This window comes from Dunckerocampus dactyliophorus, chromosome 1 (assembly GCF_027744805.1).
Source record: "Dunckerocampus dactyliophorus isolate RoL2022-P2 chromosome 1, RoL_Ddac_1.1, whole genome shotgun sequence".
Taxonomy (NCBI): domain Eukaryota; kingdom Metazoa; phylum Chordata; class Actinopteri; order Syngnathiformes; family Syngnathidae; genus Dunckerocampus; species Dunckerocampus dactyliophorus.
Window position 1 is genome coordinate 25,410,982 of NC_072819.1, and position 12,700 is coordinate 25,423,681.

The window sequence follows — 12,700 nt, forward strand, 5'->3', positions numbered from 1 at the left end:
CACGAAAATTATATTTCTTAAGGCAGAATTTTGCCCAGTTAGAGACTTTCGAGGGCTGACAAACTTTGAACTTCTACAGCAGTGGCACTAGTATAATGCTGATGGACCGCTGGTTCGAGGAGTCCCAACAGACACTAGAATCACGTTGTCTGTGAGGCAGAAATGAGACATGTCAGCTGAGTGGTTAAGATTTGGTGTGAGAACACACCCTGCTGGACGTAGTGTGTCACGAATTCTCTTATTTTATTGGCCTGTAAAGCACAATGTAAAGAGAAAAAGCTGAAATGTTGACACTAATAACACACACAAAAGAAATCAACTTAGTTAAAAAAAAACAGCAAAATTTTTAAAAAAGGAGCAAAAACGTGTAAAGCTTTTTTTAATTTGTTGTTTCTTTTAAAATAGTATCACATAGTCAAAAAGTATCAAAATGGCTCAAGTATTTTTCAGTATTCGGCTCTTGGTGGAAGTTTAGACACACCTTTTCTAAACATATAGAAACTAACGGTGCTTTCTATTTTTACTGAAGTGATCCTGTGCTGTTCAAGGAACACATGGTCAAACATCCCAATTATTTGGAATCATACCAGTTTTATTAATCATATGGTTAAATTCAAAAAGCAGACATTCAGCAACATTTTGGAACGACTGTAGCAGCGGGTGGGCGGGCGAATGAACAAAGTGAGTGAAACAGGTGTGTGCGCGCACACACACACACACACACTTAACACTTTTGATCAGTTATTGAAAATACAACTCAACTGCAGTGTTTTTTCTATGGACAAAATAAAAAAACAAGCATTTGAATGTGATTAAGGATATAACTGCTTTATTATGTATTGCGACAGGTCGAAAATACCACAGCAACAGATGGGACTCTTTGACCTATATGTCTTTTTTTTATGCTTCTGGAGGTTGATAAAAGTAACCATAATCACACACACTAAATGGAAAAAAAAACAAAAAACTTGTGGTTTTTGTGTTTGCCTGTGTCACTCAAATTCCAGTTAGGACCAACATGAATGAAAAGAAGTTAGATCGCAACCATGTGAGGGTCTCTTTACCAATTTAAAACAACAAAAAAAAGCAAAAGAAGGTAAAATGAAATGCCACTCGCATCATGTAGTGGGCCATAACCCCCAAACATGTTAGTCACACCAAGGAAATGAAGGCCAAACATGACTTGAGCTAAACTGATGTCAGAGTTGGTTTGTGTGTGCGTTACTTAGATCGGTGTTGAAGTAGTGATGAGTTTTATTACACATCAGACTCTAGGTTAGACTGAACATGACATATGGGAGGGGATGGAGGAAGGTGAGTATCGTTAAGTATGTGTCCCTGTGTGGCTGTACACAGAGGTAAATTATGTATTTCTTGGTGATACGGATTTGGATTTGGATTTGGAAAGGTGTGGCTGGATCAGATTGCCATCAGGGCACAGAGTTCAACAAATCCTGCAGGAAGAGGTCCGGGTCAGGGATGTCCGAGAGGAGACCTGAAACATATTTCAACACTGTTGACGCAATTCACAAGCTCAAGTTTAAATGCAACATTTTTGAAAGGGAATTCTTAATTTTTTTTTATATGATTTGTGTTCCATTTTAGGACGTTTTAGACACAGGAAATGTCTTAGTGAATAATGGTTAAATGACAATGACAACATATAGGTGTATTTATCATTCATGAGTTGTCCGATTTGATAAATATATGAAGAAAATCAGCCATAAAGGTTTCATGGCAGCTTTTAGAGAGGAAAATGAGATGATGAACTGGGGACGTATTGTATATAGTTGGACATAATCTGCAATGACATCACTAAGAAGTTACGGCAGACTCGTTGAGGAGCAGGTTAAAACAGCCAGCCATGGACTATTGAACTCACATTAAGGCTATGTTGTAATTACAGCGCAACTTCAGTAACAGTATGCCCAGGTTAGTATATTTTTTGGTTTATGTCAGAAATGTACATAATAATTTTGCCTTGGTTCAAGTACATTTCGCGGTGAGCTGTCAATGAATCTTGTCGTGTTATTAAGACACTGTAAGTCCAGCTATGTTTGTAACACATTTTTATTACAAAACATCTCTTTTAATGTGTTAACATGAACCGGATGTCATTGTCCCCCAGATCAAAGACTATTGAATTCAAGAAATAACTCAAGCACGAGGGTGGTGTCCATGTGGATCTCACTGCCTCATTGCTGTCTTTATCAACAAAAGTGACATTAAATGTTCATTTATCTCTTGCATTTGTCATTTATATGCATTAACATGCATTTCCAATTGTTTCTTGCATGTAAAACTATAATTGCAAAACAATTTTTTTTTTTAAAGTGTTTTGTGTTAATATTTTGGGTGTCCTGAACTGATTAATTGGATTTACATTATTTCTTATGGGAAAAACTTATTCAGTTAGAGTCAGACCTTCTGGAATGGATTAATGACACTAACTGAGGTTCCACTGTATTGAACATTTATATATATATATATATATATATATATATATATATATATATATATATATGTGTGTGTGTGTGTGTGTGTGTGTGCGTGCTGAGAAAAAATATGACTTGACAAACTTTTTATTTAACCGAGCCAGAAAACAATGCAAGTGCGTTTTAAAATGTTTATTGTCCTACAAATTGGCCCTAAAGGATATTGTCTACATTTTTTGAGACCAAATAAGCCACTGTTCTGACAATATATAATAATAATAAATATCATAATAATGCAGTATTTCCTTTAATATGTCATCTTTCACCCTGTCAAGTTGCGGAATTGGTGTTTGTCACATATTTTCTCACTCGTACCGTCTGTTATCTTATTTTACTTCTGCAAAGAGCCACATTACACAGATGGCCCCTGTGCCACACTTTGGACACCCATGCGTGTTTTGCCTGGTTGCATTGTGGAGGTTTTGGAGCTTTCAGACCTGCACAATCAGAGGTGGAGATTCTGCGAGGCGGATACTTCAGCTTTGTTGATCGCTTCTATTTAATTACTGAAGTCTTTCATTTTTAATGCGCACCTCTACTCGCTAAATATAGCGACCATACCGCTAAATTATCAACACAGATTTCCTCTATGCATTGGCGTGTTATGGTTGCCACAGTAAGCGTTCATGTCAGACACACACTCCGGGAAGCTGCAGTGCCGAACCGGAGGTCAGGAGAACCAAAGTATAGAGCGGAGGGAGACACCTACTGTTCCCGCCATGGTGCACTGTAGTCAGACACCTGCTCCGAACAGACATGGTGCCGCCATTATTAATGTTGATGATTATTAATGGTAACAATGATGACAGTTTCTGCCTGGATATTAACAGGGCGCCACAGCTGTTCAACTCCAATGAAAAAACATCCACGCGTCACTTGCTGACGCTGGGAACACCAAGGTAGATTGGATTGCAGGGTTTAAAGTGTGTGTAAAGCACTTGGTGCGCGGTTCCAATAATGCCTTGCACACTGCATATTACAAGTATTATCATTTATAGTAGCAATGCCATAATTCATTCTGATTGGCTTCTGGCTGCCCTGCCCTTAGACATCTTTTCTCCAAACGAGAAATCTTGTCACTTTTTAATCTTGCGAGATTTTTTGACACCCCTAACGATTTATCAAGAGAATTTTAACAGACACTGTGTGGCATTTTATAATGTAATGTCAGTCTTTGTTAAGTGTTAAAAGTATAGAAGTTAAAGCCCGTAGCAATCACTGGCCAAAATGGCTGTTGATTACAATTCTTGTTTTGTGTGTGTGTGTGTGTGTGTGTACACGTACTGACCTACAATGTCGAAGAACTCTGCTAAGGACTCGGCAGGCATGAGTTCATCCTGGAAAGCCCTGAGCACGCGCTCCGAGGCCTCATAGATAGGCATGTCATTGTGACGGACGTATTCTGCAAGTGAGAAGGACCAGCCCCCCTCTGTGTTGCTGGTGGGCACTTTCTGTAAAGCCAAATAAAAAGGCCGAGACAAAAGTGAGGCTTTGTGAGGATCGCAAAGATAGTGGGGAACAAGCAAAATCGTTTAAGACTTTTGTGTGTGTGTTTTTTTTTTTTTTTACCCTGAACATGTCATAGACGAGATCCACCAGGCCCCAGAAGAGAAGAGGCGAGCGATAAACTGCATATTCCTTTGGTGACTTATCTGTCAGTCTGATGAAAAGACAGAATGAGAGGAAATATGAAGGATTCTTATAAACATATTAGAATAAAATGCATTAAACATAACAGGCAAATGTATTAAGTAGTAGTAGGTCTTAAAACTTGGCCGTACTTGTTGGTGCTGCTTGCCGACACCTTGCGGGCATGTGCGTTGACCAGGAGTCTGCGTAGAAAGTACATCCGTGATGTCCTCCAGCGTTCAGGTGGCATGATGTGCATGGCCAAGATGGTGTAGTAGTGTGGCCCTTCCACCTCATATGAACTCTCCACCCATTTCTCGCAAGGCTGCTCCTGGAAACTTTGCAGATTCTTCTCTTCCCGGGAAGTAGCCCTTGTTCTGCAAGTTTGTCAATCATACTCTCAATCACACTTAGGGGGAAGGAGTGCAGGGATTTTACGGTACGTACGTGTTGAGCACATAGAGCACAGTGTGAATGATGTAAGGGATGAGGTGGATGTTGCTCTCTCGACCGCCTCCGCCCGTGTCCACACTGAATGACTGTTCGGTAGCAAAGCGAAGGAACAGCAGTTTGGTGTCGTGGATGTTCAGTTGGTATGTGGGCTCACGCTGGCCAGTGCACTCCTGCAGATATGTGTTGTGTCTGGGTGGCAGTGGGGAAAATAGAAAAAAAGGCAAGAGTCACTCGACGGCTCATATCTACTTTTGGGCAGTAGATCAACTGTCAGGGAAGGCATCCAAGCCCCCATCTGTTCAGTGGTGAAACACCTCTTTTTAGTGCTTCTATATATTGCATTTTCTGTTATTTGTGCGCTAATGCACCTTGCTAAGCATGTAGCAAATGCTGATTCTGGCACATGCGGCCCCCAAACAGGAAGCAAGCCATTGCACTTGGTGTTGGCGTTCTGGAGAGCAGCACTCTCCCATTCTTCTCGCCCGCGGGCCAGCCTGCAGTAGTAGGAAAAAATGTGAAAATAGATGGTATATATAGTGCCAAGAGTGGAAAAAAGTAATCGTGTTGCTACCTGACAGCTGCCAGATGGCAGTCGTAGTGGACAATGTTAAAGTGCGACACAGTGCTGTAGCCCTGTTGTTTGCGAGGCTTGTTTTCAAATTCCTCCAAGGACACTCGCTTTGTGAAAGTATAAATACCCAGGACCTTGGTGGGCTGAAATCAAAAAAAGAGAGGAAGTACTTATGTTACTGTATCTCACCACTGGTAGTTTACTTAAAACATGGTGTAATTTGTTGTACCTGGAATTTGTAGCCTTCTCTACAGATACAACAAGTCAAGCCTGGTTCCTCTATCAGCTCCTCCATTTGCTTCAACAGTGAAGTCTTGGTCACCACCTGACCCTTCTCATTGGTCTGAAAGGCCAACACATACAGTAGATGGCATGTTACCAAGACCAAATATGCAATGTAGTGTGAAAAAGAGTATGCGTACAGTCATGCCGAGAGTTCCCAGAGCCTTCTGTCTCATAGCCATGGCCATACGCTTCTTCTCAGCTCGGGTCTCCCTACGAGCCGCCTCTATCTTCAAATTGACGTCGCTATGCTCCCTTAGTGCTTCCAGAAGGTTCTCTGCCAGTGTGCCAATGCCTTCATCGCTGGAAACCTGCTCCAGCTTGTGCAGGTTGGTAATTGAATCCGTGCCTATCAGCACCTGGACCAGAAATAAGTTTGTCTTCATTCAGCGCCTCATGCCTCAACATTACTGCCTGCATTCCACCTTAAAATATGGACTACCTGCGTGGGAGGGTGCTGAGTAGCCAAACCACGGAGTAATCTGAGAATAAAAGGTAGCGCTGGTCGAGAGAGGAACTTCTTCCAGACATCTGCATCCAGACTGATGAGTGAAAACAAAAAGGTGGTTTAAGCACTGAAAGCTATTTTGTAGGGTATCAACGACAACTGAGTGCATACTTTTTGGCATTAGGGATATGTTTCTTCATGTAGTCCAGTGCACTCTGTGTGATTGATTTTTGCAGAATAAGGTCTTTCAGCTGATGGCCATTGCTGTTATTTTTTATGCCAGCGGCAATTTTACAGAAGCAGTCCAGAAACACTTTGTCATCAGCACTATGCTCCTCATCATACCTAAAGAAAAACAAAAAGTTAGTTACAATTAACCGTTAAGCACACTGTGGACAAGTATACACTTAAATGGCAACCACAAACAGCAATGCCCACTTGTCAAAGCTGCAACATGGCTTGAAGCGCTCCACCAAGATCCTCATCTTCTCCAGTTCGCCAAAGGACAAGTATGGGATGATGCGAAGCAGCCCCTGCAGCACACTGGGGTTGGAGCGCACAAATGGAGTGTTGATCTGATCCAGCAACATGACCAGCTGATCCTTGTCTCCAGTAAGCAACAGGTTACCCTACAAAAACAATGACATGGATTTTTATTATCTCAACCAAGGAGGGCATTTTTTCATATGGATGTTCATTTTCTTTATTTGGGTACAACCTTCTGGCTACAGTTTTTGCTATCTCATATTTTTGTTGCCTTGGATCTGGATGGAACTGCTCTTGTTTCTGGTTGCTGCCTACCTTGTCCTCTGATATCTCTGCATTAGCTTCATCCAGAATGATCTCCATGATGCTCAACACTTGCTCTGCTATAGAAGCCCCACCACTGTCCTTACTCTCCTGTTCTGCCACTAAAGCCTGATAGGGGAAAACACAAGCACAATATGTGCACGATAAAAGGTTGGTTAAGGACGCATCGCGTCGTCTTCCTCTTCATCCATCACCATAATGCAACAAAACAAGTAACTTACCAGGTTCAGAGTTCCAAGCATAACATTAAGTGTGTTCATCTCTGGTTTGATTAGCTGCTGCCTGTTGATCTTCACTTTTACACAATAACTGAACAACTTTAGTAAGACCTAGAAATTAAAAAAAAAAAAAAACACAGGTCAGCTTTGCATTCAGACATCCTTTCTTGTCCCCATGTCCTGTTCATTAAACTCAGGTTCATGTTATGTCCTGTCCTGCCCATATTAAAACCTTACAATGTACTGTAAAGTCAGTGAACAACGATAAAGACTTTGACTGGGACCTTGCTTTGACTCATTCCCATTAAAAAAAAATGCAATGCTTACAGTGAGCAGATGTCGTCCTTGTTTAAAATCTTTAATTCCTGACAGCCGGTTGAGCATACACTCCAGTCCACCACACTGTGCCATGAATCCTGCCATCTTGTACACCTCCTCATCATCCTCTTCTTCATCTGGAAAAAAAATGAAAGTGAAACTGTTTTTTTCCATCTACCGTAAGAGAAAACTGGCTAACATCTGCATTCTAAACCTGGATCTCAGACAAGTAATCTAACCTGTGGTTGAGTCCAGCGACTCAATGAACTCCTCTGTTGCATCTCCCAGCAGACCTCTCATTCGATAAATGATTCTCATTGGCTCACCCTTAGAACAGAATAACATTTTAAACATCTTTAACCTGACAATTTCAAATCTACTTTTAAGGGTCAGTCATCATTTCTTTGACTATCTGACCTTAACTGTGACTTAGAACCTCACCTCATTTGTTGGGCACCAGACCTTCTTGTAGACTTCTGCTACAGACAGATCCAAGCTAATGATTTTGTTGTTCACTAGAAGCTGAAGCAAACAAATGCAAATCAATGTTTCTTGCTACACGTTAGCTAAAAATCATGACGATATTGAAATGTTACCTCCATGCCACTATCATCTTCAAGGAGTGCCACGAGGTCGCAGTCTTGGCAGATCTTGTTCTTAATGTCTCTCATTAGTGGGCCGATGCCAGGCTCGTTGCTGCTGTAAGGGTTTCCGGGCATGCGACCTTGGAGAAAGTCCTCCTGCTGAGGATCCTTTTCCAAGGTTACGAAGAACTCTGTCACCTCATTTTCCTCCTTTAATGAAGACAAGATTGGGATCAAGAGTCACACTGGTTTTCCGACAAGACAACATCTAAGGTGACGATGGCTCACAGGATAAATGATGCTGCAGAGTCTCTCAAAGATGAACACGGGTGTTCTGTAGTCATCCAGATTGTATCTCTTTGCAGTCTCTATGCATACTGCCATGAAGGCCTTGGTTTCAGACTCAGTACCTGAACATCACAAAATAACAAATTTTACATTTTATATACAGTATGATCACAAACAATAAAAGACAACAGGATTCAGAAGCAAACCTGTGGTCATGTCCTCGAGCATCTCCAGCAGCATGTCCTGAGTCTCGTCGATGAGTTTGGTGCGCTGCACGACCAGCTTTCTCAGACATAGATAGCCATTCAGCACTGTGCCAACCAGCCTGCTTTTAAAATGTCGCTTAATGGACTCCACCTCCACAAACGATGATAGTAATCCTGCCAAGACAAAACACATACAATTTAGTTGATTTAGTTGAACAAAAAAAACTTTAAGGAACATAAAGGCTTTGGTGTCATTTGTTTTATGGGGATGAATCCTAAATCCAACACACTCCATTCTAATGTCATGCTGTGACAACAGTATGTAAAAGTACCCGTGAAGCTCTTGAGAGCATAGCCTTGCTGCAAATCCGTGCTCAGCGTTGCCTCTTCCAAGGCAAGCAAGTTGGCTATTTCCTGAACAAAAAAACAAAACAAATTACATTGACATAATCACTTTTAAAGTAGCGGACTTTGCTAAGCTCAAATGATTGTAGCTAGGGGTGTAACGATTAGTTTTAAAAACGATTACACTCATACCACGATTCATGGTTGCCGATACGATTCAAGGACGATATTGGTTCATTTGGAACGATACGAACCAAAACGATTCAGTAAGTTTAAATCAATTCAGTAACTTTTTACCCAAACTAAAATAAATACCTGTGAAATAAATACCTGGATAATGGACAGCGCAAGTGAAGATTCTAGATCCTAGATTCCCGTTGTTTTTTTGTAATGGAATCAGGTATAAATTAATTGTGGATATGAAACAAACAAGTAAACAGCAATTAATGGCAAATGCATTCACATTTTATTTGACTCAAGTGCAACCACCACTTCAGGTTAAATTTACAATGAATGAATTAACAGGTTGAATTAAATCAAGTCTGATTAATTCTGATCTACATGTCTTGAACTTTAATTTGATACCTCATTCATTTCTCTACCACATGTATTAAAGAAGTTAGAGCAGATTTCATACTGGGAAATAGTGCCTTTGGTTCCCATTGCTTTAACATTGAGTCAAGACAAAAGCTGTGATCGACCCACAGACCTTGGCACGTACAGTACAACCGTACTACAAAATACTGTATATCATAACATACGTAGGCTGTGACAATTGTTTTAAAAGCCCACAGAGTAGCCAGTCAGGTTTATATCCTACATACATTTTATCTTGTCCTGAAGCTCCGATCCATGAGTTTGAAAGGCTTAAAGGGGACCTATTATGCTTTTCCTCTTTTCTGACCTATACATTTTACAATGTTGTATTCTCTTGGTAAACACCAACACGTCAGATAATGAAGTTTGCGCATTTGGAAGTGAAACCTGAAAGCAGTTTTGGATGGCTGTGCACGCTGTGTTTTACAAAAAAATTTTTTTAACACCTAGTTCCACTGACGTCAACGCAACCTGGACTTCCTTATATGGGCATCCCCAGTTCCACGCTGTAGGCCTGCCTTCCCCCCGCTCTGTTGTCGAAGATTTCACAGTGTTAGCACGTTGAGCAATGGCTCCTAGGAAATGTTTGTTCAGGTGTGAGAAAAAGCCAATTTTGTTTAGCTTTCCTGAAGAGGCAAGCATTAAAAGATAAATAAATAACACAACGCAGCGCTGGAATACTTCATTTTATTTATCAAAAAATTGCGACAGTTTTTCTTTGCATATGTCATGTATGTCATCAATAGCAACATTTATTTACCATGCAAGGCCTTTATTTGTGTGACTAGTGTCAGGGCCGTGTATGTAAACAACTTCTTTCCTTTTCCACAAATTATGTTTTCTTTTGTTGTGCTTTGAAATAACATACATTAGTTCCTCATAAAATAATTATAATATACCTCATATTTTGATGGTGTTAATGTCATCAAGTTAAATATTTTTAAACTATACGTCTGGAATTATAGAAATTAATTTGACATGACTTCATCCCTGTTTTGAGTCATTGCATCCAACTCTAAATTAAACAAATTCTGCTAAGCTTATTTTCATCTATAATATGGTATCAATTAGGAAAAATGTAGAATCATACGCCCCGTTCCACTGACGCTGTTGACAGCAAATTTGCTCATCTTCCTTTTGTTTTGCCACTGCTGTGTCCCCAAATATTATGCTTTTACGAGCCTCCAGCTCTCCAACTAAGATTTACACCTCAGTTTCGGTGAAGTTCTGATTCTTTGTCTTCGTCTCAGCAGCCATGATTCAGAAGAACCGAGCGAAATGCAATCAAGGGTTATTAAATATGGACGCCGCATTCATGAGCCACTTTGCATTGACCATTTACGGCAAAATGAAGATGTGGAGAGGGCGTGACGTGGTGGAGTTGCCTACTCACATTTGGACAGCACAAAATGCAGGTGAAACACAAATTGAGTGAATGTGTGCGTATGCCACTTTTTTTTTTTTTAGGTCTGAATATTTTTGTCTGTACGCACATACACAAGAGAGGGCACAGGTTACCTTGGTGATGAGGTTGCCAATGTACGGCAGGACTCCCCTTGCAGCCAGGTAAACCTTCCAATGTGTTGGTTTGATCAGCTTTTGGTAGAGACCCAAGTACTCTGCTGCACACTCTCCAGCCAAGCTCAACTCATCCAGATAACTGAAAAAATATGTTTATACTATGAAAGACTTTCTTATTGGCATTACATAGTAATTTCCTGTTTCACTGATTGTCATATAACAGCAGTTTATGTGTTGCTTTAATTCTTCAATGACTGTGGACAGTCGGGTTGTTAGTTTTACCTGGTGAGCAGGTCCAGGACCTGCTGTTTCCTACTGGGGATTGTGGTGAGAGCCTCCACAATAGTGCAAGCTGCCTGTCTGGCTGCCTGAGTGGCAGGTGTGAAAAGGACCTGCAACAACAACAAAAATGTATATCAGTTAAAGGAATTTCTAAGAAAGAGCATGCATAAGTGTATTTCTGAAACCAAGAGAGACACTTTTTCACATATTTTTTACCTGCCGCAGCCAATTGTTGTGGCTCAGCTTAAGGAGGCGGGGGAAAAGACTTTCCCCTCTTCTGGACCTCATGAACTGCTTCCACTTCCACACATACTTCTCTAACAGATACTGCTTCCGCAACTCTGCTTTCCCTGGCGGTTTAGTCATCATCTCATGGCCTGAGGAGAAAAATTAAACAGAGAAAAAAGCAACAACAGTTAGATCTATGACAAAAATCAGCATTCTGACAGGGTTTACAAATTGTCCAGGCAACAATTACATCTTGCAGGGAGGCATTTTTTCCAGGCCTCATAGGAAGCTTTGGGATCCTTCTTTAGCCACATTTGGGCTTGAGCATGGATTTCATTACTGTAGGGCCTGACAGTGGTCAGGGATTCAGTCGCAGCATCCTAAAACAGACAAAATACTTGGTGAGGAATATTGACATGGTGTAATTAAAGAAACATAGCTATTCAGACTGCAGTTTACAAAATGCGTTATTTCTTTTTTTGAGTCCAATATCACATTTTCAACCATCTACCTCCTAAAGTTGAGGTAGATATCTACAACAAAGTGGCAATAAATACGTCAACAGTGAATGAAGCCAAAGTTCTTCTGTAACAAAAATCATTACATACTCTATTGTTCTCTGGTTTTACTATATCTAACTAACTGTGTGGAGATATGGCGAAATAACGAATATAATAAAAAATAAACGTACACTTCAATAACTGTGCTATAAAAAAGGTCAGTTAGGATAATCCATGATGCCGCTTATAGAGAAATCACATTCATTAAAATGTTCTGATCTGGTAAACCTTTAAATAGCTACAATTATGTATGAAGCAAACAATAACCTGCTACCAAAAACATAATACAATTATTCTCAACGAGAAGAGAAATATGACCTTAGGGGAAAATTTTTAATTAAAACAAGTACATGCGCAAACACCACTAAAAACCTTCGGCATATCATTATGTGGAATAAATTATGGAAGGGATTGCGCAAACAACTCACACAATGCACTAAAATGAGCCATTTCAAGAAACAGTACAAGCAGATGTCTGACCATCTCACAATTCGATGCGATTTTCCTTGTGGCTCGGGTGGAAACGTGTGGTTTCTCATATTTGTCGTGTTCCCAAAAGATTTTAGGCTTGTATGACAAAGCTTGTCTATCTCTTGTCCAGCTCATTTTTACCTTCAACTACGTGAAAGCCAAAGTGCTTCCAAACACTCGCTTTACATCCAGCAGGTGCGGGTCGGAGTTTACGCTCATCTATCTTGGTAGCGTCTTACACTAAGGTGCGCCACCATAAACTGTCGGGGTGGCACTTCCACTTTTGTTCCGTTTTTTTGTTCTGTCAGCATCAAATATATACATTTATGAATCGATTAATAATCGTCAATGTCCGCGTGGTGATGCATCTAAGAATTGAATATTTCCCCCACCC

General features: G+C 40.5%; 1 protein-coding gene across 9 annotated transcripts in view; it reads right to left on the minus strand.

Moving 5' to 3' along the window:
• Nucleotides 1-565: 565 nt before the first annotated feature.
• Nucleotides 566-12,700, minus strand: part of ubr4 (ubiquitin protein ligase E3 component n-recognin 4) — a 54,962-nt gene continuing 42,827 nt past the window's right edge. For all 9 annotated transcript variants that reach the window (XM_054775125.1, XM_054775115.1, XM_054775099.1 and 6 more), the window contains 25 exons: nucleotides 11,526-11,655; nucleotides 11,264-11,424; nucleotides 11,048-11,157; nucleotides 10,763-10,904; nucleotides 8,635-8,716; nucleotides 8,303-8,476; nucleotides 8,097-8,218; nucleotides 7,821-8,018; nucleotides 7,666-7,746; nucleotides 7,464-7,551; nucleotides 7,234-7,361; nucleotides 6,910-7,017; nucleotides 6,680-6,796; nucleotides 6,317-6,507; nucleotides 6,050-6,223; nucleotides 5,873-5,972; nucleotides 5,571-5,789; nucleotides 5,378-5,491; nucleotides 5,149-5,291; nucleotides 4,946-5,071; nucleotides 4,572-4,766; nucleotides 4,277-4,501; nucleotides 4,065-4,155; nucleotides 3,784-3,946; nucleotides 566-1,495 (listed from right to left, as the gene is read on the minus strand). In XM_054775125.1, coding sequence (XP_054631100.1) covers nucleotides 1,431-1,495; nucleotides 3,784-3,946; nucleotides 4,065-4,155; nucleotides 4,277-4,501; nucleotides 4,572-4,766; nucleotides 4,946-5,071; nucleotides 5,149-5,291; nucleotides 5,378-5,491; nucleotides 5,571-5,789; nucleotides 5,873-5,972; nucleotides 6,050-6,223; nucleotides 6,317-6,507; nucleotides 6,680-6,796; nucleotides 6,910-7,017; nucleotides 7,234-7,361; nucleotides 7,464-7,551; nucleotides 7,666-7,746; nucleotides 7,821-8,018; nucleotides 8,097-8,218; nucleotides 8,303-8,476; nucleotides 8,635-8,716; nucleotides 10,763-10,904; nucleotides 11,048-11,157; nucleotides 11,264-11,424; nucleotides 11,526-11,655 — 3,447 coding nt within the window. In that variant the 3' untranslated portion in view covers nucleotides 566-1,430. The remainder of the gene's footprint in view (nucleotides 1,496-3,783; nucleotides 3,947-4,064; nucleotides 4,156-4,276; nucleotides 4,502-4,571; nucleotides 4,767-4,945; nucleotides 5,072-5,148; nucleotides 5,292-5,377; nucleotides 5,492-5,570; nucleotides 5,790-5,872; nucleotides 5,973-6,049; nucleotides 6,224-6,316; nucleotides 6,508-6,679; nucleotides 6,797-6,909; nucleotides 7,018-7,233; nucleotides 7,362-7,463; nucleotides 7,552-7,665; nucleotides 7,747-7,820; nucleotides 8,019-8,096; nucleotides 8,219-8,302; nucleotides 8,477-8,634; nucleotides 8,717-10,762; nucleotides 10,905-11,047; nucleotides 11,158-11,263; nucleotides 11,425-11,525; nucleotides 11,656-12,700) is intronic.